A 27,435-nucleotide genomic window follows, 5' to 3' on the forward strand; every position below is an offset into this window, starting at 1 on the left:
GAAGCCCCGTAGAGGAACCGGCCTCACAGCCCAGCCCAGCCCGGCCCAGCCCAGCCCGGCCCAGCCCTCCGCGGCTGGGGCGGGCCCATCGCCGTCCCCTCCTCCAGCCTGCGCCGCGGGGTCGGGATCGCCCCACTGGCGACCAGAGCGGCAGCTGCGGCCGGGGAGTGAAGCGGGAGCGGCGCGGACCTGCCGGATCCCCTTTCCTCCTCCTCCTGCCCCGCAGCATGGCCCAGCGCGACGCGGGGACCGCCCCCGGCCTCTGCCTGCTGCTGCTGCTGCTCCGCAGCCAGGGGCTCGGCCCCGCCGCCGCGCAGCCCCCGCCGCCTCAGCGCGGGAGCGTGTGGTGCCCCAGCCGCTGCCTTTGCTTCCGCACCACCGTGCGCTGCATGCATCTGATGCTGGAGAGCGTCCCCGCCGTGTCCCCCCAGACCACCATCCTGTGAGTAGCCCCTGCCGGGCAGGGAGAATGGGCGGAGGGAGGACAGAGGAGGAGAAGGGGATGTACCTGGGGTGGGAGGCACTTTGGGTAGCAGTGGAGCCTCAGCCCTTTGTCTGCGGTCGAGGGAGGGGTGGGAGGGTGTTGCACCCGCTGGTGACTGGGCGGACCGGGGCTACCGCGGCTCGGTGGGGACGGATTGGGTTTGGCGGGGCTGGGTTGGGCTGGGCTCGGCTCGCCGTCCCCCACCCTAGCTCTTCTGCCCGTTGGGCCCCGGCTGTCGTTCCCGCCGGGTGGCAGTGCCTGGGGTTGGAGGTGCCCCGGTGCGCTCCTGCGCGGCTTCGGCAGCGCCGGAGGCGGGCGGGGTCTGGCTGGTACCCCTGGGTTCCGGAGGGCAGTTGGATGGGGATATTCTGGTCAACCTGCGGGCGTTGTGCCTAGAAGGATTTTGCCGGTTCCTTAAATATCCTGCTTAAAAGCGTATGCAGTTGGCGGGAGGATCCGCAGGCATGTGTGTGTGTGGCACTTTCTGTTCAGTGCAGAGACATACGTGGTGGGGATGTGTGAGCCAACTGGGACCCAAACCCTGGGTTTACTGAAAACGAACTCGGTTCAAGTTCCTGCAGAGGCTTGTGGCCATTATTTCTCAGAAGCACAGCATGGTAGGGGTTGGAAGTGACCTCTGGATATCATCTAGTCCAACCCGCTGCTAGAGCAGGATCACTTAGAGTAAGTCACACGTCCAGGCGGGTTTTGAATGCCTCCAGGTATGTAGACTCCACAACATCTCTGGCCTACCTGTTCCAGTGATCTGCCACCCTCAAAGTGAAGAACTTTTTCCTTATGTTTACTTGGACCCTCCAGTGTTCCAGATTGTGTCCATTGCCCCATGCCCCGTCACTGGACACCACTGAGGAGAGTCTGTCTCCATCCTCCTGACACTTGCTCTTTAGATATTTAATGTCCTTTTTTTTTTTTTTTTTTTCACTAGAATAATAGAATGCATTGGGTTGGAAGGGATTCTTAAAAGTCATCTTGTCCAAAATTAAGGCACTAACATGTCAGATGGAGTGCCCAGCCATTCCTGTATAGGGTCTGGTCACTGTTTTGAGTGAGATAGTGTTGGTAATAAAATTCAGTATTGATTGTGATTGACATTTATTTAATTCATGTTGATTTCATGCTAACAGTTATCTTCCCAGCTTTATTTGCCTGTGTAAATGCAGAGTTCTAAATGACCACCCCACACTACTGTGTTTCGGGGCTTTCTGTGAGGAATGGATTTGTTCCACTGACCCGATTAAATGTTACTTGGGCTCCGACAGCACTTGGCACCAGCCTTGTCCTTCCCTTACACACATACAGCCATGGAAGCTGAGCAGAGCTTGGCCCTGGGAATTTTCTGCGGGGCCTCCTGTAATAAATTGACTTGTGACTTTGTCAGATATTTTCGAAAGGGATCTCTAAAGCCTTGGTGTGTTTCAGCTTCCAAGTATTATTTAATGCGAAGAGTACAGTCATTTACCATTAACTGAGTCCCTCTTTGGCAAGAAGTGCAGCCTTCTGGCAGGATAGGATTAGTCTTGCAGTACTTGTAAACCTTTTAGGGAACAGTACAGGAAGTGGGTGGTTAATGTTTCTTACATTTGAAACAAAGTACATTTACAGAACACCTTTTGCCTTGGGATTACAGGAACCTGTGTAGAGCAATTGTGTGAATCATATGAAATGTGCAAAATGACAGAAAGAAAAACTCTTTGGAATATGGAGTCAAGTCTTAATGTCTTGGCTTTGTGTTAAAGGTAGAAGGGACTGCAAACAGCAGAAAGTATTAGGTTAAACACTAGCCTGGGTGGAGCTCCCTTTTTGATGGGTATTCATAATCTTGCAGTGAGCCAGAGGAGAATGTGTGCACAATGCTAGCATTATACTTGTCTGTCCCTGCTACTGTATCAAATTGTCTACTATCTCAAATTTGGCTTATCATCCTGGTGTAGTGCAAGCTACACTGCAGCAGAAGTAGTGAAAAAAAAAAAAAACAAACAACAAAGTTAAAAACCTTTTTGCAGTTTGACAAAGAACAGTAATTCTCAAACCAAGCCTGTGGATGACCAATAGTCTTCCAAGCCTAGTGGTGGCCTTATTTGTCATCTGGTAATGGGTATTCCCCTTTTTTACCAGTTGACTCTAGGGGACTGAAAACAGCCAGGAAATATGGATCTCAGGGGCAAAGAACAATGGTACAATTTATTTAGTAATCAGTAGTTTGAAGGTACCTATTATATGTAAATGCTTAACCTATATGAATTGCCTACTTTTAGCTGCAGGATGTACTTTCAGCATAATTATTATGCCTGAGATATTTGTTGAATTACCAGGTGGTTTACTTCTCATTTTTTACCTTACTGTTATGTAGACCTGCAGGCCTGCACAGCAATGTTAAGCTTCATGGAGGTAGCCCATGTATGGTTTTCTACACTCCAGAATAGTTTCTTTTTTAAGCATGAAAACGAGAAGCAGTTATTTCATCTCTGGTTTGACTCTCACAGTTTGTCTTTCCTGTGGAGCCTGGCTATTAAATTTATTTTCTTTAGTAGTAGTGTTGATAGCTAGATAATTAAAAATAATGAATTAATTTCAATGGAAACATGTACTTACAAAATCCTGCAGTGTGTTGATGGTGGGCTAAAACTGTTTTTACTGGCATCAGTAAATTCCACATTCTTGTCTGTTTCATTTCTTCCTTAGGACTTAGATTGAGCAAGCAAAGTACTTTTGTAGAAAACCATCACTATTAAGTTTTTCCTCATTTGTAAGTGTATAGTTATGTTGTTCTTTGCTGAGCATGGGTTCTTAAAACTGTCCCATTTTGGAAGCTGTGTTGACTTTGCTCTGCTTGTCTCACATATAATTTGTTATATGAATTAAACCAGCATGGGGCCCAGACCAACAGTGCAGCCAAATGTTTTTCCCCACATATCAAAAGTGTCTACCCCTAATCTCAGTCTCTTTTTTGAAAACTGTTCATAACATTACTGGTTGCTGACCTTGCCAGTGCTACTTCTGGCTGTACATTTTCTCACTCTCTTCTGCTTCCCCCACTTTCTGGCACTTCCCCCTTCCCTGCTGCAGGCTGGGATCCATGGCTTAGATTTCTTCTGAAGGGTGGATTCTGCCAGGATCGAAAGTGCTCACACAGCCTTACATGAGCACGTGGTTTCACTCAAAATCAGATTATTGCCCAGGCTCTTGGTAGGGCTAGGGCCAGCATCCCAGTCAGCAGATCCTGTGCTGACTTCCCTTAAGAATGGAGACCCACCTCCAAAGTGGTTTGCAAAACCACTTCATGCCTTAAGTACAGTCCTGTAAGTTTCCTTTCATCTCTGACTAAATATAGAGTGCTCCTGTATTCATGGAAATTGCTGAACATATTTACGTTAGACCATCTAAATGGTCAGGAATGTAAAATTCTAGGTACAGGACTATTGATGTCTTCTCTTCCCTGAACTGGATCCTGCCTTTCGTTTATTTAGGGGATGTCTGTATTCTACAACCATTTATGATTCATGGTGTTTGTGATTCTGACAGAGGTCATTTGAGTATTGATGTAATCTGTTGCTATTTGTATCCTGCCTAAAGATGACCAAACTCCAAACCTGTCTCCAGGACTAGTGACACACACGCAGACCAATGCTAACATTTGTTCAAAGTTTTTCTTGGCAGCACCTGGCTGCTCTCTGTTTTTTTGCTAGATGAACAAGAATAGTTGACTTCACTGCAGTCGAATGTCAAAGACTGAATAAGGATAGAAACTAATGTTCTGTTGTAAGCAGAAAAACTAAAAATTGGTTACTTTACTGTGCATACCTATATATTTATTTGTATAAATTTCTAGTTTGTCATTAAACAGCATTAGCTGTTTAATTCTATGCTGACTTTCTAGACAGAAAAATGATGTATTTGATATATCTGTATTTTTTTCATCTCTCCATGAGAATTTTTGTGGAATCTGATGTACACTCACGATGCTAGTAAGAAGCTGATGTTTTTCAAGAGCATTTATCTTAATATAATTAAAAATGAAAAAACAATGGAATGCCACAAATCCGTGTCTGTTTGGAGTGTACATGAATTGCCAAGGAGATTGAGGTGATGGAAACATAATGGCATTTTGCATTTCAGTTTTGATTTGTGATAACATTATGCCTCTTAACAGAGGCATTTAGGGAACAAAAATGGGTGATATGTATGAATTCTGTCAACACAGGAATCTCTGGGCTATCATAGCAGGAGAATACATGCTGTTTGCAGATCTGCTGCTTGAGAAGGATTCATTAGCAGTCAGCAAACCACCAGCTCATTCTCATCTGAAAAATGCAGGATCCTTCTTTTCGATCATATCTTTGAAACCCTCTGAGAAAACTTCCAATAGATTAAACAATTAAGACAGCAAATAAATACATGTTGACACTGTGAAGGGCACAGGGTTGTAGTGTGCTGTCTGGACTGAGTAAACTCCACTGCTTCACTGCTGAGCATCAGTTTACATATCAGAGGCAGTGGAGACATGACACTAATGTAATATTTTAGTGAAGACACAGAGATTTGTATATACTCACTGCTGAAAAAAGAACAGATGCTGAAGGTTTACTTGAAGTGGGAGTAACTAAATACAGACACAGATCTTCATAGACTCACAGATGAGCAGCGGACTGTGTTAGGTGCCAGTGATATTTTGCTTGAATTGCACAAAGCAAGGGGAAAGCATAAGATTATTTCAATAAAAAATTTCTTAGGTCTTTCTTCATGGAAATTTGATCACCAGAACTCAATTTGAGATTAAACCACCTACATTTAGGTCTCTCTACACAGGAGTTTGTAGCCATGTTTGGAGTTTAAGCTTCCCTTCTAGTGAGTAGCAATTTACCCAATACAGCCCATAATGCTTGGAGCAGGACTCAGCTCATCTAAAAGGAGACCTAGGACATTGTTCATTGGCTAATTATGGTATCTAGCACCATTTGAATTCCCTTGAAAAAATACTTTCTAGCCTCCATCTGCCTCACCAAAAAAAGATGCAAGTCTCCCACTGAGGCTGTTTCATATTTGCTTGTTTCCAACAAATATATCAGATAACTTAGGACATCTAAATCAACAGAAGGCACCACTGTTAAGACAACTGAATGAGGCTGCTACTGTTTGGACACTTTATTCATTCTCCAGCATGAGTGCATTGACTTGTATTTCTGTTGACAACAAAAGGAGTTTAAACATCCATATATAAATGTTGATATTTATTTGTCTAAACAAAAGCTTAAAATGTTTTTTTTTCTGTGTTTTTCTTTTTTGTTTTTTTTTTTCAGAAGAAAATGTTTTTGTGGTATTTTCAACAGAAAGGAACTACTTGCAAAAAATGAGCTAAGGAGTTACGCACAATGCAAAAAGTAACTGAAAGTATGTTAATTCTTACTACATGAGATTGCTTCTCTTCCATCAAGGAGGAGTATTCTCTGAGTACTAACAAATTAAATGGATACTGCAAAAAATACCTCCCTAGCAAACCAATCGTGCAGGGTGTGTAGGATGTGAACCCTGCTAATACCATTCCCAGGCTGCTGTGTGCTGCTGATGGAAGGAGTCAGGACCAAGGCATGAATGTATTAAAGAGACATTTGTAGAGCTCGCAGAATGTGCTTGGTTGTTAGCAAGGGCTAGAAGGGCACAACATTGGTACAGTGTATGGCATTTACTAAGAGATATTAGGCAAATCTTCTGAGAGATGCAGCAGAAGGCCCAAATGAGTCCCTGTTTCAAATCACTGGATCTACTAGTGGGAAAGTATTTTTGTCATCTCAGCAATAAGTTAAGCCTCATAACATTCTTTTTTGAGGAATGGCAAAACATGTGGAGCAAAATCATACTCATAATTTCCTGCAAGTATCTTGCTTTATATTTAACACACTGTCACCAGAGGAATACATTGTCTCATATTACAGTTAATAAATATAAAATTTCTGGTGTTGTTTTTTTTTGTTGGTTTTTTTTTTTTTTTTTGCTAAGATGTATTTGTGGTCTGTAAATACTTAACATCTGAGTGTTGAAATGCTAAGTATGTATTAGTTACAGAAGGATGTCTGTAATGAGTAAAACCAAAGATCCCTTTGACCCCAATATCTGTTCTTTGAGGGTGACTGAAAGGGCAGTTTGTAAACAACTAGACAGCATAAAGCAACATATAGCTGTTCATCCCTATGGTAATTTGCAGTTTAAGGGTTTTCTGATCTAATAATTATTTCCAGATTATATGTAAATCTTAATGGATTTTTCCTCCACAAATTGTTTAACTTCTTCTTTTCAACTAATTCAGCTCCTACACTGACAATTTTTGATGACAGGGAGTGCTACACAGACTGCATGGTGTAAATTGCTCTCTTCTTTTGCTTGATGCATTAGATCTGCACTTTGATAGCCATTTGTGGACTGTGGACTTTCTGCTGTTCTTCCTGGTCAGACTATGTTAAAAATAATATCATAAGCAAAACTTGTTCTCTCTGTTTTTCATCAGTCTTCCCCTTATGAATAAATTGAACAATGAAGAACCCATCACAGCTGTCTGTGATGGTGCTAGAGACATTCCACCACCGTGCAAATTTGCCATTTACTACCAACATCTTTTTATATGCTCATCTGGACTGTGTAGGGTATTTGCTTACTAGATGTTTTGAAAAGATTGTCTTCCAGTTCCCAAAGCTTTGAGAATTTGGGCTGTGGTCAGCAGAATATTTTTTGGTTTGTTCTACTGAAACATTTTAGAAAGCCATAAATCAGTGGATTGCTTGGTATGGCTGTCTAGGTCCCCAGTTCAAAGTCACAGCTTTAAACCTTTTCCTGTGTTCCTGATTATGTTAGCACCTTCAGTGCCTCTGCTGGTACGCAGTTTTCCCAAATAACAGCAAAATTAAAAGTGACAAGTTATATCAATTTTCATCATAACTCTTGGGAATTTAGGGGCATGAATGACACTGAATAAGAACCTTTTGAGTAGCAGAGACAAGCATGGGATTACTCAGTGGAAAGATTAAGAAATGGGTACTTGGACATGAGTAAATGTACTCTTTCTCTTCTAATTCCCAAAGAAAGTTGGTGAAAAAATAACAGGGAGGTGCTTTCCCTTGCATCACCAGAAGGTTCTGGATGCATGGCACAAGGAGAGGGCTGATTGTCTCATCTTACATTGTGGTAAACACATGCCAAAGAGAAAAATATAACTAATAAATTTTCCAGCCTCCTCAATTTTTCAGAGTAGCTCTTAGTGATTTGTTTTCCAGGTAAGGTCAGTGCTTATTAGGTGATGAGATGGGGATGTCATTAACCAACAGCATTTGGGCATTTAGATATCAAGTAAACATTAGGTTGCCCAGGTGTGCTTATGGATTGGCTTGTAAGTAAACTAAATTTAAATTAAAAGATTGGAAAAAAAAGCAGCAGGGAAAAAAAAAAGGGAAGTATAGCCAGTAAATAAGAGCTCAGGGCAAAGACAGAAGGAAGCTGTGGAACGAAAACAGCATAATACAGTAGAAGAAACTGCTATGGCTATTATGATGTGAAAAGAAATCATAGACAACTATTAAAAAATAACAAAATTAGAAGAGAAATAGTGCATGATGTGTAAAATTGCATAAGAATGTCTTCTTTATTAGTTAAAACTGTGCTTTCACAGGAATAGTTGACTGTGTCTAATGGGCAAAATGAAAATGCTAGATAAATGGTTTCAGGCCACAAATGTGTTTTGAACAATTGAAAAACCAAATTGTAAATTTTCACCCATCTTGATTTGCACTCCAAATGGTATTTTTTCAGTTCTTTCTTTTTGGATTGAAATTTCAGAGATGCTTACTGTAGTATATTTACAGAACTTTTCCCCACTTCATATATTATTTTATGATTGAATATTTTGGGTACTCAAGATCTCATGTCACGAATAGTAGCTTATGCTTTGTCTACATGAGCAGTCCCCAAGCTTCTGATTCCTTCTTGGCTTGGACATTTGCAGAGCCTCTTTCCAGCAAGTGTTTACAGCCTTATAGGCTAAGGCTTCCCTTACAGAAAAGATCCATGTATAAAGCTGACATTTAAAATCTGTATCACACAAGCTAAATATTTATAGTTGCTTGTCTTTCTAGAGAAGTTTATATATAAAAAAAGGTTAATATTTTAAATACTCATGTGTGTGTCGGTGTTTAGATACATATACACACACACGCTGTACATACTGTGTATGTGTGTGTGCATATATACACAGTAAAATGGAAACAACTGAGCCAAATTGCCTTTATCATTTGTTCCATTTGGATTTGATGAAAAAAAAACAACAAAACAAAAATAGCTTGACAGTTTTTATTTTTGAAAACGTGGGCAGGGTTTCAAGACAATCCAAAGAGCTGGCTGGGCTGGAATGGAGTGACTCAAATATTTCCTTTTCCTTCCTTTGCTTATCAGACTGCCAAATTTGATTTATTTTTTGGTATGGAGTTATTACTGTTGCTAACGAGAGTTAAGTGATTCTCGTAAAGAGAAAACTGAATGAATGATTTATTGCAAATAACAAAGATTCTCAGGCTTGTTGGGAAAGACTCGTGAGAGAGAGACCACTCTGAGCTTTCAGTTTTCATGTCTTTGTTTAAGGTTAGGACAGATAGTACAGTGCTTGACAGGATTTCTTGAACACTGAAAAAGTTTGTAGAATCAGGACTCTGAAGTTTGGTGCAATGTAGTGTTATGATTTGAGGGATTTTCTGATGTTTGACTAAGAACAATGACAAACATAAGTATTTCACTTCAAAATTAGCTTTAAGAACTGTGACATTGCTCTTTTTTTCTCTTGGTGCTCTCTTGTTGTTGAGACTTTCACATCTTTTATTCTCTTTCCAGATGCCACTCCCCAAATCTTTCAGAAACATTTTCTTTCAGCATTCTTTCCCCTTAAATCACTTATTGCAACAGTCTGTTTATTGCTCGGCTGATCTAAAAAAGGAAAAGAATATGACTTGGTACATAGTGTTACCTTAACTAATGACTGCTTTTGCTAAGCAGGATGCTGAGTGTCAAGTTCCTTGCATTGTGTTAGCCAGACTGGTGGATTTAATAGCCTTTTATTAGCCATATGGCTGCCCACTTCCTTCATAGGAGAAAAAATACAGAACAAGAAAGTCAATGATTGCTTGGACTTATCTCCTGGCAGTGCGCTGCAGAGCTGGGGATGCCTGAAATTCAGTACAGCCTTCTCAAAAGAGCTGAATTGTGAGGCTTGTAGCCTCTGTCCAAGGTCCACCATGCTCTACACACGGCAAATATTTTGGTTTTACATGGTTTTGATCATCTACTTTGATATAAAAATCTCACTTCAGTATCTTGTTGTGGCTTCTATTTAATGAATGATCGTCATGATCATCAGATAAAATTCATGATAATCAATTTATCATGATAATCAGGCAATTTTCATGATGATCAGATGAAATCTGTCATCAATATTCAGTTCTTTAAAGTGTATCAAAATTAAAGGCTTATAATATTTTAGTGGTGGATGAGGGAAAATGTCGGAACATATGCGGGGCAGAGTGTGGTCTGATGCACAGATAACTGGGGAGCCATTCAAAACTCAGAATAAATACAAATCCATGCCACATTGCATTGTTTGCCAAGATAGTGCAAAAAGCTGGAGCAGCAGTGAGATAGTATGACATACTTGCACTAAAAATGCAGGATGCATTTTAAGGACTATTTTGTCACTCTTTGGGTTAGTAACTAATTTGGATAAGGTAAAGTTTTTGTTTATAGGCATTTTTAGTAAACTCTGAGAAATACAAGAGGGGGGAGTATTTGAAGGTATTTTTTAAAGACATCAACAGAATCATAAAATTCAGATCCTTGATTTGAGTAGGTAGCATTCCCAGTCTCCAATAAAAAAGGTCCAGGCAGTTGTTTTAAAATACCAGAGAAAGGACAGACTTTCCTAGTACAGGAAGAGCTGTAGAACTGTAACAGGGCTGCAAGAGCCAGTGAGAGCAATTTGAGTCTGTGAGTTGGTGGTTTGCTCTGGTCAGATTCAAGTCATTAACTTTCTGATTTAATTTCATTGGTCTGGGCAAAGCTTAAGTAAGTGTAATAACACCTATGTAGGGGGTAGAATCAGCTAACGTAAGTCAATTAAAATGTCCACTTTGTGTGCATGAAGCATGTTTTGCATGCAGATTGGAGACAGAGCTGCCAGGAGTGTAAATAATTGCTACCAGGAAATTATTAAAGGGCTGTAAAGACCTTTCTTAGTAGAGAAACACCTCCTGTACTTTACTTAAAGTAATTTTTAAAACTCATGGTCCTTTTTTTTTTTTTTTGTCTCTGAGTACTCTCTGGATAAGCTGAGTCACTTGAAATTTCTAAAATTTCAGTATGTACTAAAACCATCTTTGTTGATTCAGTGAATGGCAGTTTTGAAAACTTAATCAGAAAGTCTGAGCTTCCCATTATGATGTGAGTATTTTCTGAGATGTTTTATAATGTGTTGGCTTCATGTTCTTTCCTTATACATTTAGGATACATCTTTCATGTGAAGAATTGCCTAAAAGTAGTGGAAATAGAAGAAATACTGTCCAAACTGTAAAACTATGCTGGAACACAGTGTTCATTGGAGATTTCCAACTGAACAGTTTGGCAAAATAATTTTAAGTGGCAGAAAGCAAGTTTTATAATAAAAGAATATTAACCAGCATTCAGTGTCAATCCTTAGAGCAGTCATACCTGCATAGAAAAGTTCTGTTCATCAAAGGATGTAAGACAACTTATCTTTTGAAGAAATTTGTGGTATGCCAAAGACTTTGATAACACAGGGGAAATTTTCCATTTCTCAATGGACAACACTTAGAGAACAGAGATAAGAGGTGGGTGAATAATTTGTGTACAGCCCTCCCACCCAGGTGTGTTACATAGGTCAGTTCTGTAACAGAGCATGTACCTGTCTTGCTTGTCAGACTTTGTTTATGACAGAATTTGGATTCTGGTTGGTTGGTTGTTGGTGTTTTGTTTTGTTTTGTGTTTTGTTTTGTTTTGTTTTTCAGCCATTAACTACCTTCCCAAACTATTTTCCTCAAGATCAGCAAAACATATATCTCGCTATTGGTCTATACTAGTAAATACATCTTAACTAAAGGAAAATTTGCATTCATAGGATTCTTAAATGTTAAAATATCTGTTATTTACTTATTGGCTTTTGCAGGTTGACTTTGCTTTGAAAATATCCTTGTTTCTCTGAAGGGATATTTTGTTTTTCAGGAGCCAGTCTGCTGGACAGAATAAACAAACAAAAGCTTTTGGAACAAGCTGATGAATAGAGTGGAATGAATTAATTTTATTTTTTCAACTTTGAACTTTGGAGAAAATTGGACATTACAGTAGATGCTTATAAATTAAAATCTTTTGAGATCTGAGCCCACATGTAAGAAATTTCCAATAGCATCAGGATTGTAAAACCTTGGTGAATGCCTTTAAAATTTCATTTATTTTCTCTGAGTGTCTCTTCCATTCCATAAGTCTGTTCTTTTTAACTGTGTAGTAACAAAGCTTTGTTGAATGTGAAATAAAATATCTATTCAGCTTGGCCTTATCTTTAGCCTTACAGTTTGAACTTGGGAAGAATTTTTCCCTCCAGAGACCAGAGCCAAGTGTATAATCTTTCAGGAGAGATTTCAGTCATCACAGTACTGTAGTAGTCTTAATGATGCCTAAGGAAGCTTTACCCATAGAGGTTTATGCACTTAAGAATTAAGTGCTCAGTTTGTGGTTTGCACTCCTCAGCCTCTTAAATTCTACTTAAGTATGTCTTAAGTATTCATGGGAATCCCAGCCATAAATTGGCATGCCTCTGGATCAGAGGGTGTGTTTATACTTCTGACCAGTCCTAGAGCAATAATAATTTAGCTGTGGGTCCAAGAAGATTCATTTTCAGGTGAACTTAGAATTTGGTGCATAATGTTTGTGGGAAAGATTTTTTTTTCCTGTTCTTTGTAAGCCATATGTATATGGCAGTGTTCTTAGTCAAGCAGAATACAAGTAGTTATACATTTCCAAGATATGTAAAGATATATTTCTGGGTAGAAGAAACATTCTAACAATCTATTATTCAAAGCTGAAAAGTAGTTAGTAGGTATATCTGCTTATTGAAGCTAAGGTATTTTAAATTTTTGACTACAGGTAGTAAACTTCTTTTTGGAGATGACTTTTTATGCTGATTTTCCCTGAGATTCCCTCTACTGAAAGTCATTCAGTTGAGTGCTCTAAAGTTGAATGTCTTTTTTTAGTAGCCATTTCCATTGCTACTTGTAGGCAGAAAACAACTTCTCCCAAGAGACAAGAACTCACAGATGGCTCTGCTGAGGCTGTCTGCACTGATGAGGAATGAGGAGATAAATCTGGAGGAGTCCTAACGCAGCCCCATCACTCCTAGGGCTTGTTCTGAGTTTGCTTTGCCAGGAGCAGGAGGAGCTGGAGGCAGAGCAAGAAAATAGCTAATTTATCTGCTCTGGCAGCCGGTTGTTAACCTCAGGAAGTAGAAAACAGGATTTCAAGAGCTGCAGTCCTTTCAGTGAGGTGACCTGGGATTTTCCATAAAGTAGAAGGAAGAGCCCTGGCTTTGTCTGAAAGCAGGAAGCTTGTCTGCAGCCAAGTGATAGAGTAGCTGCACTTCTGCTTGCGTGTTTTTGTGTGGGGGAGTAGTGCTTTCCATGTTCATAGCAAAACGTGCTTGGTGTCCGGTCAGAACAAATACCTGGATCAATCCTAACACCACCTTTGAGTCTCTGAATGTAGTAAGGCAATCTCTGTATTGGAAATAACTGGGAAGTGCAGAAGAGTTGGAAATACGTTCCCATAAAATCGGCCTAGTGGAGGGGGGGGGCGGGGAACTGCCGCATAGATTTGCAATGAATAAAGGCATTTGAGTCAAATTTAGATGATATTTTTAGATGCAATAATTCCTTCAATTTTCCACATCCTTTGGCATGGTGTTGATCTTGTACTGCAAGACTTGTTTTTAAACTGAAGGAGACAAAATGGGCATTCTTACTTAGGTCATTGGCGTTGTAGATGCTGGATGTTATTTATTGGTATAATAAATACAACGCAAGCTCTGATGCACAGCGCCAATGAGGCTTTCTGCCCTGAGGAAAGGAATCCCCTAAATCTGCACTGATGGGGAGATTGCTGATGAGGAGAGGGGCTGAAGTGTCAGAGCTAGAAGGAGGCTTAAGAAGCAATTTGGCCTCTGGCACTGTTATAAAATGCGGGTGACTCTTCTGTATCTTCTGTATTTTCCCTGACGAATATGCATGCTCACATCTGCTTGCATTGAACCTGCATGCGTTTTCCTGACAGAACAAAGTCAGAAAAATTACAAAGAACTGTGAGTGTATTTTTGTGCCCACTCATATTTGAAGTTTAAAGGATTTATTAACTTTTTTTACAAACTTCCAAAAAAATTAAGTATGAACTTCAGTGCTTAACTCCTTTGGGCCTGTTTTAAGAAAAATGGTCAATGCTACTCCTTACTTATCACTATTTACTTCAGCAGAAACTGAAATTAAACACACTTAAGCTGGGAAGAGGGTGGGACTATCCCAATTTTAGCAGTGAATATAATTAACTATTAGAATGATAACAAGTTACTAAATTTTACTTTTTTGAATCACAGTTTTTGTTTTCTCAAAGGAGTGATTCAGCTCAGACAGCAATCATTGCCTTAGAATGGGAACTTTAGTGTTGTGGTACTTGTCCTGTGTGGGAGGCCAGGGAATGATAATGTTTCTTTCTGGCTTTCAGTTCTTTCCTCTGAGAATATCAGTATTTCATGAATATAGAGTTTAGACTTAAGCATCCCTGTGAGACAGAGAAATTCCAAAACATTATATATTTTGCAAAATCATAGCACAGGGGGAAAAAAAGGCTGATTTATGACTACTGCATGAAAGCGGTATTTCTGTGGGGTTTTTCCACAAAAGTTACTCACAACTATTAACTATAAAACCAAACAAAACTGTTGCTACATTTGTTTCAGTGATATGCCATAAGCTAGTCAGTTTCCCTTTTTGGTGTTGTCTTTAGACTAGGAGAGAGGAGGAACTTTTGTTTGTTTGTTTGGGTGTTGGTTGTTTGGTTTCGTTTTGTTGTTGTTGCTGAAAAGTGCAGTTGAAACAAATAATATTGAGAGGGAAACCAAAAAGAGATTTGCTCAACCCAAGAGCTTAACCATCATATGTTTGTGCATAGCTGATATGTCTTATTTTATTGGGCATGATACAAATGAAGGACAAGAAAGCAACCCTTTCCAAAGGATATTTCTGTCAGAAATAATCAGTAAATAATCATATGACTGCACTGTCAACAACCTTTTCATTGCTTGCTTTTAGAAATAGGTCTCCCCTGAGAGGTGTAAAGGTAGTTTTCACCTTTTCTTGTTATTAGGTCAGACTGCAGAAATAGAAATAAATCTCTTGGGATTCTACCCATAGTGTTAAAAGAAGGATTTTTTTTGGTGTGAATCTTGGTTTTGGTTTGGTAGTGGTGTTTGGTTGGATATCTATCTATCTATCTATCTATCTATCTATCTATCTATCTATCTATCTATCTATCCATGTACACTTTATTTTAAGATAGCATGAGAATTATAGGCAATTATAAAATAAAACTTATCATTTCAAAATACACTATTTCTATAGTGGATGGATTTTGGAAGATTTCTGAAGGTGGATGAAACAAAGAGCCATGCTCATGGCATTGTAAAATTTCCATGTATAATTCTTGACAATTAATCCTAGATGCCTAAAACTTTGAACCAGCAAATCCCATTTGAATCCTGTTAATGGCACTGCATAGATGGTTGGAAAAATTGGCAACAAAGGCAGCAGAGGGATCTACAGACTTAGTAAGACAATACTGTCATGCTTTTCATTGAGTTCACATTCAAATGTTTTCCTTTCAACTCTAATGGCAAAACAATTATTAGTTAAAACAAATCCTTAGCTCTTGGAAAAGGCTGCATTGTAATGCTCTTTCCATTCACCAGAGCTGCACCTGATAAATACATTTTTTAAGATTTACATACTTGTATGAACCAGATATTATTTTAATGAGGTCATCCATATTTAATTTTTTATATTTTGGTAAACATGGTTAAGATGAGTATTGCCAGATGTTTTGCATCCTGTTCTACAGATCTCAATATTTTTGTGATCCTACTATTTACTTATGTTAGTAAAATTATGGTATACTATATACTATTGACTATGATACTCATAATGTAAGAATTATGTTTTAATTTCCTATTTAGAAATGCTGTGGCTTTATTTTATGTGCCTAGTGCTGCTATACAGATAATAAAACTCTCAATGTAGATTGGACAAAAAAAAATCACATTGTATCTAGTAATTCTGCTAGGGAAGAATTAATCCAGAAAAGTATTTACCAAAAATAAAGAATGATGTAATTTTGTTTCTAAAATAATCACCAGGGCTAGATCTTAAAAATAGGCAAATAAAAATAAAACTTTTGGTTCCTCTGATATTCTAGAAAATGTTGCCTGCTGACAGTGGGGATTAGTAAGTAATCTATGGCTGAAAGTGGGGTTTGGTTTTATTTGTTTAAAGTGGTGACCTTCTCTTTGTTTGTTCAACAAAGTGCCACTTTTTTTTTTCACAAGGTAGTAGTTAAAGTAGCATTAAAGTGCCATTGACATCATCCAGTTACTGCACAGACTTGATTATATAACCTCTTTTGTGCAATTTTCATGCTCTGCTCTGTTTGAATGTTTTTACTATGCTGATGGCTGTTTTTCATTTCCTGCTGGGATGACCTTGAATGAAAAAAGAATAAGAATAAAGTAGACATAAGCAATGTTGTCTTGCTGGCATCTGCACATCTTTTGTTCCGTGCTGAGAAACATAGCACTTTGGCATTTATGGTATAGGTTAGTTCTGCTGAGTAGTAATTAATCTTCAATGGTTAGGAAAAAAAATAGCATTTTACTCTTATTTTGTTCTTCTGAATTTGCCAATGGCAAAGGGATCCAGTTATGACAATTCCTACCTTATAAAAACATCTGAAGAGAGCTAAATAAAGGATTGATGGAAAGATTACTCTTTAATTTAGATTATTAATTTAATCTGTGAAATCTAATAGATACACAAAATAATATTTATCTAATACAATGCTCCCTTTTTATTTTAAAGAAAAACTAGATTAATTACTGCTTTTGTCCAGGTTTAGTATTTGTCATACAGCTGAAGGAATTGTTGGTTTTCTGTTTTGTCAGTTCTTGTGGCCAATCAGCATTTCGTAACTAGCCTGATGGATAAATAAGATGAGTAAGAGTGCATTGCTTTCCACATACACATCTTTTTCATCTTTTTACATCTCTCAGTAAGTTAGAACAAGGAGATATTTGCCCTTTGAAAGTTTGTTTGTTTTAAAATTTTCATAATTCCTGCTGATTCTTACCAAACCAAAGCCCCTCCCCTTTAATTTGTCTGATGATAGTTTAAAAGTCAATATTACCATAGCATTTACAGTCACATAGAGTTTTAGCTTTGCATAGTTCTTTTGAATCTTTTAAATGCTTCTACCTTTAATGAAGGGGGTTGGGCACTGAGTTGTACTTTTATGATCCACACTTAGAATTTCAGAACCTTTCAGAATTTAAGATACTTAAGATATTAAAATTATGGAATCATTTTGGTTGAAAAACACCTTCAAGATCATCAAATCCAACCATTCTCTAACTCTACCAAGTCTGCTGCTAAACCATGTCCCTCAGAAGCACATCTCTGTTTCTAAACACCTCCAGGGATGGGGATTCAACCACCTCCTTGGGGAGCCTGGTCCATTCTTTGAGTCAAGAAATTTTTTCTAGTATCCAACCTAAACCTTTCCTGGGACAACTTCAGGCTGTTTCATCCTATCACTTGTTACTTGGGCGAAGAGTCCAATCTCTATTCAGGGAGCTGTAGAGAGTAAGAAGGTCTCCCTTGAGCCTCCCTTCTTGCAGACTAAACAACCCTAGTTCCCTCAGCCACTTTTCACAAGACATTTTCTCCAGACTCTTCACCAGCTTTGTTACTCTTCTCTGGACACACTCCAGCATGTCAATGTTTTTTTTGTAGTAAGAGCCTCATACTGGCGTATTGTGACACAAGTGCAAGACCTGGCACTTAGCCTTGTTGATCCTCATAAAATTGGCCTCAGCCCATTGATCCAGCCTGTCCAGGCCCGGTTTTCAGTGCTAAATTGGACACAGTTTACTATTAAGAATGGAGAGTCTTAAGAGTGGAGTCAAATGGATAAAGTATGTTCAAATAAAGAATTTATTAAGAACATTATTTTTGTCCATACAGAAAGGTTCCGCAGCACAGTTCTCACTTTCTTTGTCACAGGAAAGGCAATGCACCAATATTGTATTTATTTATATGCCATACATGTAGATCTTACAGATTTTCAGAACTCTCTTTACCTAACAGTACGTAAGAAGCCTGCTAAGCCACTCTGTATGTGCACCCCCTTTGCTGCGTACTGCTTGGCACAGATCCTAACTCATGGCTGTTTGTGGTGCTGCGGAACCCTGACTCTTCCCATATGTTGGAATGTGACTCTCGGGAGCATCCGATTGCTAAATTGTCCGCATGCTCCCTGGCATGTTCTTGGCCCAGGCAGCCTGGCACTGCTGGTTGTGTTCCATGAATTAGCACAGAGCAGATGACATGGGGCCAGGAAAATAATCTGAAGAGTATGGATTTTACTATAAATCATTGCCCTGTTGTTCTCTTTGTGCTATTCAGGGGAGAAATAATGCTTCAAAGCAATGGGCTTAGTTTCAGTGAAAGTCTGTAGGGCTGAAGTGTATTTCTACAACTTAAATTGTTATTGCATAGGGGGCTGCAAAAAGGATGAAAGTGGAAACCATGGTATTTACAATGTTTTTTGCAAACTGACAGACAAATTTTAGGGCTTTATGTAGAAAACAGAGTTCATTTTCATTGTAATGACTCTTAGTTTTTTACTTATGTACGTACATGTGGCTGTGTTTGAGAGCTAAGAGGTAACACTGTTAGCAAAGTGTTTTGGGAGGCCAGGCAGAGGGTCAGCAGGCACAAACTAGAACACAGAAGGTTTCACTTGAACATGAAGAAAAATTTCTTAACTTAGAGAGTGCTTGAGTACTGGACCAGGCTGCCCAGAGAGGCTGTGTAGTCTCCTTCTCTGGAGAGATTCCAAATCTGCATGGACACATTCCTGTGCAAAGTGATCTAGGTGACCCTGCTCTAGCACGGTGGGTTGGACTAGATGATCTTCAGAGGTCCCTTACAACCTCCACTGTTCTGTGATTTTTCTGAAGGTGTTTAGGTATGGGATTGCAAGCTAAGAGCATTCACTACAGGAAAAGAAGCAGCAGCATACTCTTTCCTAAAAGTATTAATTTGTTGTCTAGGTATAATCTTAAGGAGCAATATTTTTACTATGAAACACAAAGGAGACAATCTGAATTAAGAGTTAGGTAGTACTAGCTTTTTATTTGGAGAACTGAATGCTTGACATTTAGATTTGGATTATTAGGCAAATGTTATTACAGTACCCTGAAATCACAGGCAATCATCATAGATGTTTACATAACTTTAATTGGTTGTTTCATTTATTATTTGGATATTAGGAAGGGGAAAATGGCAACCGGCAACTGGGGTGGACCTTCTCAACCTACTGTTTTAACCTTTTGATGCACTCTGGTCTGTCAGTGGAAGTCAAGCTTGCTGTGCCCCAAGCACTGCATACAGCCAGGGAGCAGTCAGCTTATAAGAGCAAAACCAGGAACAGTGTGAAAGGTGAAAGAGAAGTGAATGGGCTTTTGTCATGTGGCAGCATGGTTGGGCAGGAACTAACCTGAAAAAAAATGAGATAAGAGACATCATCATGGTGATTAACCACACAGTATTTCTACTACACAAAATGACTTTGAAGATCTGTATCATAATGGCCTCCTTGCACTACCCTTACTCATGTTCCAGTCTAACACAGTCCTCATTCCTGCCATTCACTCTCAGAGGGGATGCTTCCCTGCACTCCAGTTGCTGCTAAGCTCTGCCTTTGAGCTCTTCTGCTGTCCCCTGAGATGTTCTCCTAAGCTGGATATGGGGTTTCTACCCTGGGAGTATGACATTTCAAGCCTGAGAAATGGTGCTTTTGCTTAGTATGGAATATTTTCTTTTCTGCAATGGTATGGCAGCGGTGACTGAGGCTTTTAACATTTTTTTCCCCCTATACCTACTGCAATGTTAGTTGGCTATGACAGAGCTGGTGTCTGTCTCATTCTTCCCTGTCTCATTGCTGTTCTGTTAATTATTGCTGCTTTTCAGGGATTTGTTACTTGAGGCTTGTTTCTCATCTCAGACATCTCAGAATCATAGAATAGAATCACAGAATCAGTCAGGGTTGGAAGGGACCACAAGGATCATCTAGTTCCAACCCCCCTGCCATGGGCAGGGACACCTCACACTAGGTCAGGCTGGCCAGAGCCTCATCCAGCCTGGCCTTAAACACCTCCAGGGATGGGGCCTCAACCACCTCCCTGGACAACCCATTCCAGGCTCTTACCACTCTCATGGGGAAGAACTTCTTCCTCACGTCCAGCCTGAATCTCCCCACTTCCAGCTTTATTCCATTCCCCCTAGTCCTATCACTACCTGATATCCTAAAAAGTCCCTCCCCAGCTTTCTTGTAGGCCCCCTTCAGACACTGGAAGGCCACAAGAAGGTCACCTCAGAGTCTTCTTTTCTCCAGACTGAACAGCCCCAACTCTTTCAGTCTGTCCTCATAGGAGAGGTGCTCCAGCCCTCTGATCATCCTGGTGGCCCTTCTCTGGACACGTTCCAGCATGTCCATATCCCTCTTGTAATAGGGGCTCCAGAACTGGACGCAGTGCTCCAGTATCTTCCAGCATAGTTGCAGCCACTCCAAATTTGTCAACATCTGTGAACTTTAAAAGCTTACGTTTTTTTCTCCTACCAACCTTGAATTCAAATATTTACAACCCCATTTAAAACCTTAAACATTTAATATTTAATACCTTACAGTAGATTGCTGCCCGAGTCTACTTGCTACAACCTTTAACAGCTAGTCTTTGTTTATTCTTTTTCCCCCAGTAGAACACTTTGTTTACAGAGATTTTCTCTGAACCACATTTCTCTGGTTTGTTTATGTGAATGGCTTGTATCAAACCCTTTAAACTAATGTATGCAATGTGTATTCTATTTCCTTTATCCACTTGTCTTATTATCCTGTTACATAAGAAAATTACAACAGAATTTCTTCTTGAGAAGTCTGTAGTGGTTATGACTTAAGAACTTTTATCTTCTCTGTACAAGGAATAACCTCATGAAGCAAAATTATATTAATTTAGCAAAAAAAAAGAGGTTTTACATTCTTTATTTTGGACCCCATTTGTCATCTGCTTTACTCTTTATTTTGGATGATTTCGTGCTCAAAAACGAATGAAAAAAGTTAACCCTTAGAAAGGGCACTTCCTTTGGAGAAAGAGCTCTTCTTTGGAGGAATGTACCAAAAATGTAATCTTTCAGTTTGCTAAAGTAAACATTATTTTTTCTCCAATTTTAATGTAAACATTACTATTTAAAAAAAAATAAATATATAATTAAGCTTTATAAATAAGTTTCATAGAAAGATATGATGGCAGCAATATATTTTACTTACAGATACCAAATGCAGAGAAGAATTGGGTGCCTTTTTTAATATCTTTAGGCAGAATGAAAACGAATGGGTAGGGTTTGAAACATGATGTATTATGTAGCCTTAGAAACTTCATATGGGAAGGGCAGTAGTGTCAGGAGTTGGGATAAAATATCACTACATGCAGTAATAGTAAAATAGTATAAATTATTGTAATTATGTCGCTAATCCCTCGTTCTCCTAGTGAGTTACTGCAGAATGGATCTGACACATCAAATGGTGATAATTTTGATGCTGACTCAAGAGGTCTGGCTTCTTCATTGCATTCATAAAAGTTACATATTTATTAGCTTTTCTTCACTGTAGGGAATTGGCTTGCTTTTCATATGAATGAATGCATATTCTTTTACATCTAAAAAGACATTCTGCATTCTCTCTATCCCTGGAACTTTTAAAAAATAAAAATCAAATTGAGAAGTTCCATGTTGTTTTGGGAGCTAAATATTTCTAAGGGTATTTTGAAGCTTCTCAAAAATCAGGTACTTTTTAGTATTCCATTCATCAATACTGGATTTTTGGGCTTTTCATCATTGTAATCAAAGTTAAAATGCTCCCTTGAAACACAATAAACTTTCAGATAATCTAGAAAAAGCTCCAATTTTTGCTAGTAAATCTGGAAATCATCAGTTCAGCTGGGGGTTGAGTAAGGGGACTGTCCTGCATGTCTATAGGCAGTTTAACTACACATCTAAATAAGGGACAGCAGTTTACATCCCTCCTTTATTTCAGTCACAGATCAGATGTTTTGGTGGACTGCAATGCAAGCAGAACCATATGTCTAATCCTTTCCTTACAATGAACATCCTAAACCACTTATGTAGAAAACAGTCCTTCTAGAGCCATTATTCCAAATAATAAGCCCTGATTTGTGAAGACTGATGCTTAAGTATGCTCTTTTCAAAAGACTCCAGGCAACTATGTCCCCCCCAGTCAGGTTATAGGGGATTAGCAATCAGCTGACTTTTTGTCTCTTTTCTATATGTCCCTATATAAATACCAAACTGCAGAGAGATTACTTGGTTACCTATTACCTGTTAAAGCACAGTGCATATTTATGTTTTAATTAGGACTGCTTTTGGTTCGAAGATTGAGGTTGTGACATGTTGATGTCCTGCTTTTTTAAAGCAATTGATGGAAGGACAGTGCAGTGGGTGTGATCAGAGTCCTTCAGAATTATCATAGAATCATAGAATCATTTTGGCTGGAAAAGACCTTTAACATCAGTGACTGGAAGCATTACCTAGCTGTACCAAGTCTGGGGCTAAACACATCCCTCAGCACCCATCTCTGCCTCTTTGAATTTGGAGCCAGGGAAGGACAGGATGTGGGCATAGGTGAGAAGTGCTACTGCCTTATTTCAGCAGCAGAGACAAAGCAGTGGCATTTCCCCGCTTTCCTGTGCTGCTCTCACCTTGCTCCCTGGCACTGCTCACTCTGCAGAACCTTGCTTGAGAAGCGGGTTTCCTTCTCTTTGGTGAAGTTCTCATTAAGCTCTATAAATCTAACAGGAAATGGAAGATGGTAAAAAATGGAAAAAAACGTAGAGAAAGTTAAACTAAATAACAAAACAGCTTCAGGCACCTGGATTTACAGATTTTGAAAGCAGGACAGCATCAAGTACTTAAGTGTCATTGCTCAAAACAAGAGAGAAGCAGCTTAGAAGTCTTGAAAGCTGTCCCTTTTTCTACTGAGCTTTTATTGGATGCAAATTTTTCTGTATCTATTTCCAAGTGTTTTTCTTTGCTGTATTATTTACAAGCAGCTTTTAAAATATGGAGACGCTTCAATTTAGTGAATTGCATCCCACTATGAGTTGCTTCACTTCATGACCACAGGTTCAGCTTAAAATAAAGCCTTCTGTATTGCCTGCTGAGGCTAAATTTGGCCAATCCTTTGCTTAAACATGTCAAACTGTGTTTTGTTTGGTCAAAAGCTATGGTGTATGGCAGAGGTGGTCACAGAAGACCTGTACTTGGTTTGGAGGTTTTTGTATGAAAAAAAAATACATCTATTTTTTTTTTAACATGATTCTTCTTTCTTTGTTCTACAGAGACCTAAGATTTAATAGGATTAAAGAAATCCAGCCTGGAGAGTTTAGGCGGCTTAAAAACCTGAACACACTGTAAGTTCTTTTGCAGCTTTAAAGCCCTTTACCCTTTTGATTTAATATGATTAATTTGTTAATGTGCCAAATTTGCTCACTCTTCACCGGTAAGCAGTCTCACAAATTTGAGCTGTAGTATTTACACAGGTGAGGGAAGTGAGGTGGATGTCTGTTAAAAAAGGAAATTATTTATATGCTAATGTTTTATTAACATATTTTAATTGGAGGTATGAAAAATACAGGTCTTTACTGTATTTTTTTTTCTCCAAATTGTGCTAAACGACCACATTATTGATTATGGAGTTAGTACAAAGCTAGTCAAAAGCTCAGATGTGTAAACATGTTGCAGTTACAAAATATGTGACAAGCTCTAATGTTTTGAACTGTCCTGTTCTAATGTGCTCTCCAGAACTGGCAGAAGTCGGAAGGTTTTGTTCCTACTGAGCTGCAATATAGCAATATCAGTGAGCTTTGGAACACTGTTATCTATGTATCCTGCAAGCACAAAACACAAAATGTACTGAGACATCTTGTACTGTATATTCACAACAGAAGAAATGATAAGACTTTCTCCCAAATAATGTTGTCTAAATCTGTGCTACCAAGACATTTTACTAACTATCCCTGCTTCGAATCACCTTTGATCATACCTCTGTTTGCAGTTGATACTCAGTTGTGAATTAGTTTATTAGATATCCAGCCTGAAGATTCAAATTGCTGCTCTGAGATTTACAAGTCCCAAATAAAGACAGGATTTGTTAAGTTTGGATCCTCTTCATAAAACTAGTGCATGAGGGATGGGTACCATCCTGTGACTACAGATAGTTCTGTTCCTCTGTGATATAAAGCATCCAGTATTGCTAAGAAGCACCTGGAAAAAGTCACTGTAATGTACCTGCCAATGACAAATCTTTGTTATTATTGGTTTTATCAGTTTCAAACTGATGTGTGAACTTGAGACAAAGGTTTTTTATTTTTTTCCCCCCCATCTCCATCTGGGATGTCTACTAAAAGCCATATTATTTCAGGTTCTAGATTGATTGATTGATGTCTATTTTTTTCAGAGTTTTCTCCTGCAAGTCAGTGACTAAACAGCTGTTAGTGCATCACTTTTTTCTTCTAACAGTTACTGTTAGGGAAGAAACCATTTTTTTTTTAAGTTTTCCCTTTAATACCATATTATACCTGCTATTAAACCTTTTTTTTCCCCTACTGTTCCTTTATGTTAAAATAAATGACTATTTGTTTCTTTTTGCAGGCTTCTAAACAACAATCAAATCAAAAGAATACCTAGTGGGGCATTTGAAGACCTTGAAAATCTGAAATATCTGTAAGTTAAATGAATGTTACTTTTTGCATCAATATACAAGTGAAATCCCTCAGTGAAAAAGTGTTACAATCTGAGATTATGTTTTAATTTGACTCACTAAATTGGGAGATAAACTGATTTGAAAATTTATGAAATTAATGCATTAATGGAAGGAGCCAACCATGTTTCTATAAGTAGCTGCTTGAAGATTTGCTAATACAAAACCATGCCTTTAGGCAGTAGATTTGAAAGAACTTTCCAGTTGCTGTTTACTGTATGCAACTTAAAAGATAATTTAGAAAGAAGTATGTTGACAGTTCTAGGAAGTGACATCTTTAGAGGCTCACTGAAACATTCATTCCAGGTAATTTTTGTGTTTTGAAAGTGGTTTAAAAGTAGCTATTTCAAGATTTTTGTCTGTAGGAGCTTATGACATATAAGGTTTTTAACTGCTCCTAAATAGTTCACTGACAGTAGCATAAATTGTAAGAAAAAAAATTAAGTCAAACACAAAATAGAGAAGTGCCTTTATGATCTGTCACGAGTTCCATGTCTTACGGCACCTTGTATATTTTAAAACAAACTCTGCCCAATTTTAACAAACACATCATAGGATAATAATTATCCAAATAAAAAGGTATGAAAAATGTTATTTATATCTGTATAAAAGACTAAAGCTGAATAGTAAGTTGCCATATATTCTCAGCTGCAGTCTTTGGAATCTGTCCTGTGTCATTTAGAAAAGTTTCACTTCATTGTTTTGCGTATTGGTCACTGCTTGAATAGTGTACAGAAACCAACAGCCACTTGAGATGCTATTGTTTTGGAAACAATTCAGAAGATTAATTTTCTCTCTAGTTTTCAAGAATGCAGCATGGATATTTCTAAGGAGGTGGGAGAAGGGAGGAAGATAAAAATCCTGTAAATCTATGCAGCCAGATTACCTGGTTTTCTGAGCTTTCTTTGATTATATTTCCTGGTTTCACTTTCCTGTGTATTGTTTTTCAGTAATAAATTTTTTAAATCTATATATAATAGGAGGAAAGAGAATACTGGACGATCAATCCTCAATGAGTTGTTAAAGTCCATGATGATTGTATTTGTTACAAGATGTGTTTAGATGGTGGATGTGGTATGGAGTGCTTAAAATCTTCTCATTCGGGATGGTTAAGCTTCTTTCCACAGTCAGCAGCTGTGCAAAAATGCTACTTGGTTCTTACTAGTCCTTTGTTTTCGTGTGCTTGCCTTTGCCTAGCTGTAGTAGACCTGAGATAACACTCAACTATCCACTCTGTTCAGTTCAATAAATGAGTGAAAAGAGGTAACTGAGCTGTTATTTGTTCACATATATATATATATATATACACACACATAGTGACATTTATCTATATTTAGATTGTTAAGAGGAGGATTTTTTTTCTTTTTCCTCTCGTTCCTGGGAAAACTTGAATAAAGTTGGATGTGGTAGTTCATTGAGCTAGAGAGAGCTCTTCTTTAAAGGCATCCACCCTTTTGCTAAAATAAACTTTAAAAAGATCTTTTAGCCTATTTCAACAGCTGTTATAAAAATGTTTAGCTGTAAACTGTAGAGTCTTAAAGTTACAAAAATGTTGGTCCTGGTCCGATAATCAATACAGAAGGCTTAAATGTGCCAATTAAATACAGTACTGCTGTGAAAATGTTATCTAAGTACATGCTAACTGTATTCTGTGCAACAAAGGGAACTAACCAGACCATTTTTCCCAGTAGGATCAACTGAAATAGAAATTAAGGAGGAGAGACTGTCCAAAATGTAAAAATATTGTTCAGAATGTAATATTAGAAAGCCACAGGATCTGGAAGAATTGAGATTTTGTACAGCCTGATCCAGTAGATATTTGCAAACCCAACTTATATTGTCAGGTTTCATAAAATGAGGTCATTTGTCCATGATTTTACTTGTGCTCTTATAAGAACTCAAGTGCTGGAGTTCAGATGGTTCTGAAAATTCACTAAATACTTTTAGTAAAACCTAGTGTGGAATCACAGACTGTTAGGATTTGGAAGGGATCTCCAGAGACTTATCATCTCTCTGTGGCTTTGATTTAGCAAAATATCAGCATATATAAATATAAAGCTCATAACTATTACTAAATATTAATGTATAACTATATATAAAGTATGAGTAATTATATAGTTCTATATAAAATTCATAAGTATAAAATACAATACGGTGTATTTATTTTGAAAATCACACTGGTGTCCGAGATAGATGTTAAGGTCCATCCTTGTATCTCTGCTGAAGATTTGGGTTTTTGTTCTCAGACAAAACATTTCCAGCAAGCCCTAGATATTTCAAATGCTGCTTTGTACTGTTTCTTTCTGAAATTAAGCTTAGAGTTTTATGAGATATATATGTTTTCAGAATTGTCTGTCTGAAGAACAAATTTCAACAGACTACTGATACTTTCTCACTTTTCTGTGCATGAAAAATATTCATAATTTTAAAAGTTAGTCTTTACATTTCAAAACTAAATTTATGCACATGACCTTTGAAGTTTATGTTTTAGGAATACTCATTATCTTTATGTAAATGAAATTTGACAGTTCTGTCAACAGCTTTGTGGGAACTTGCTGTGCTGTTTGTGGTCATTTGTCTTGAATTTCCATGCTAAAAGTTGGAAAGAAATATAATTGTTATTGTTTTGCTATGAAACTGAGACGGTACTTCTTTTTTCTGCCTTTTTGTCTTTCTGTCTGTCTGTCTGT

General features: G+C 38.3%; 1 protein-coding gene across 1 annotated transcript in view; it reads left to right on the plus strand.

Moving 5' to 3' along the window:
• Positions 1-227: 227 nt before the first annotated feature.
• Positions 228-27,435, plus strand: part of PXDN (peroxidasin) — an 83,474-nt gene continuing 56,266 nt past the window's right edge. The window contains exons 1-3 of the mRNA XM_054383827.1: positions 228-442; positions 23,325-23,396; positions 24,637-24,708. Of these exons, the coding sequence (XP_054239802.1) occupies positions 228-442; positions 23,325-23,396; positions 24,637-24,708 (359 nt within the window). The remainder of the gene's footprint in view (positions 443-23,324; positions 23,397-24,636; positions 24,709-27,435) is intronic.

Source organism: Indicator indicator, chromosome 9 (assembly GCF_027791375.1).
Source record: "Indicator indicator isolate 239-I01 chromosome 9, UM_Iind_1.1, whole genome shotgun sequence".
NCBI lineage: Eukaryota > Metazoa > Chordata > Aves > Piciformes > Indicatoridae > Indicator > Indicator indicator.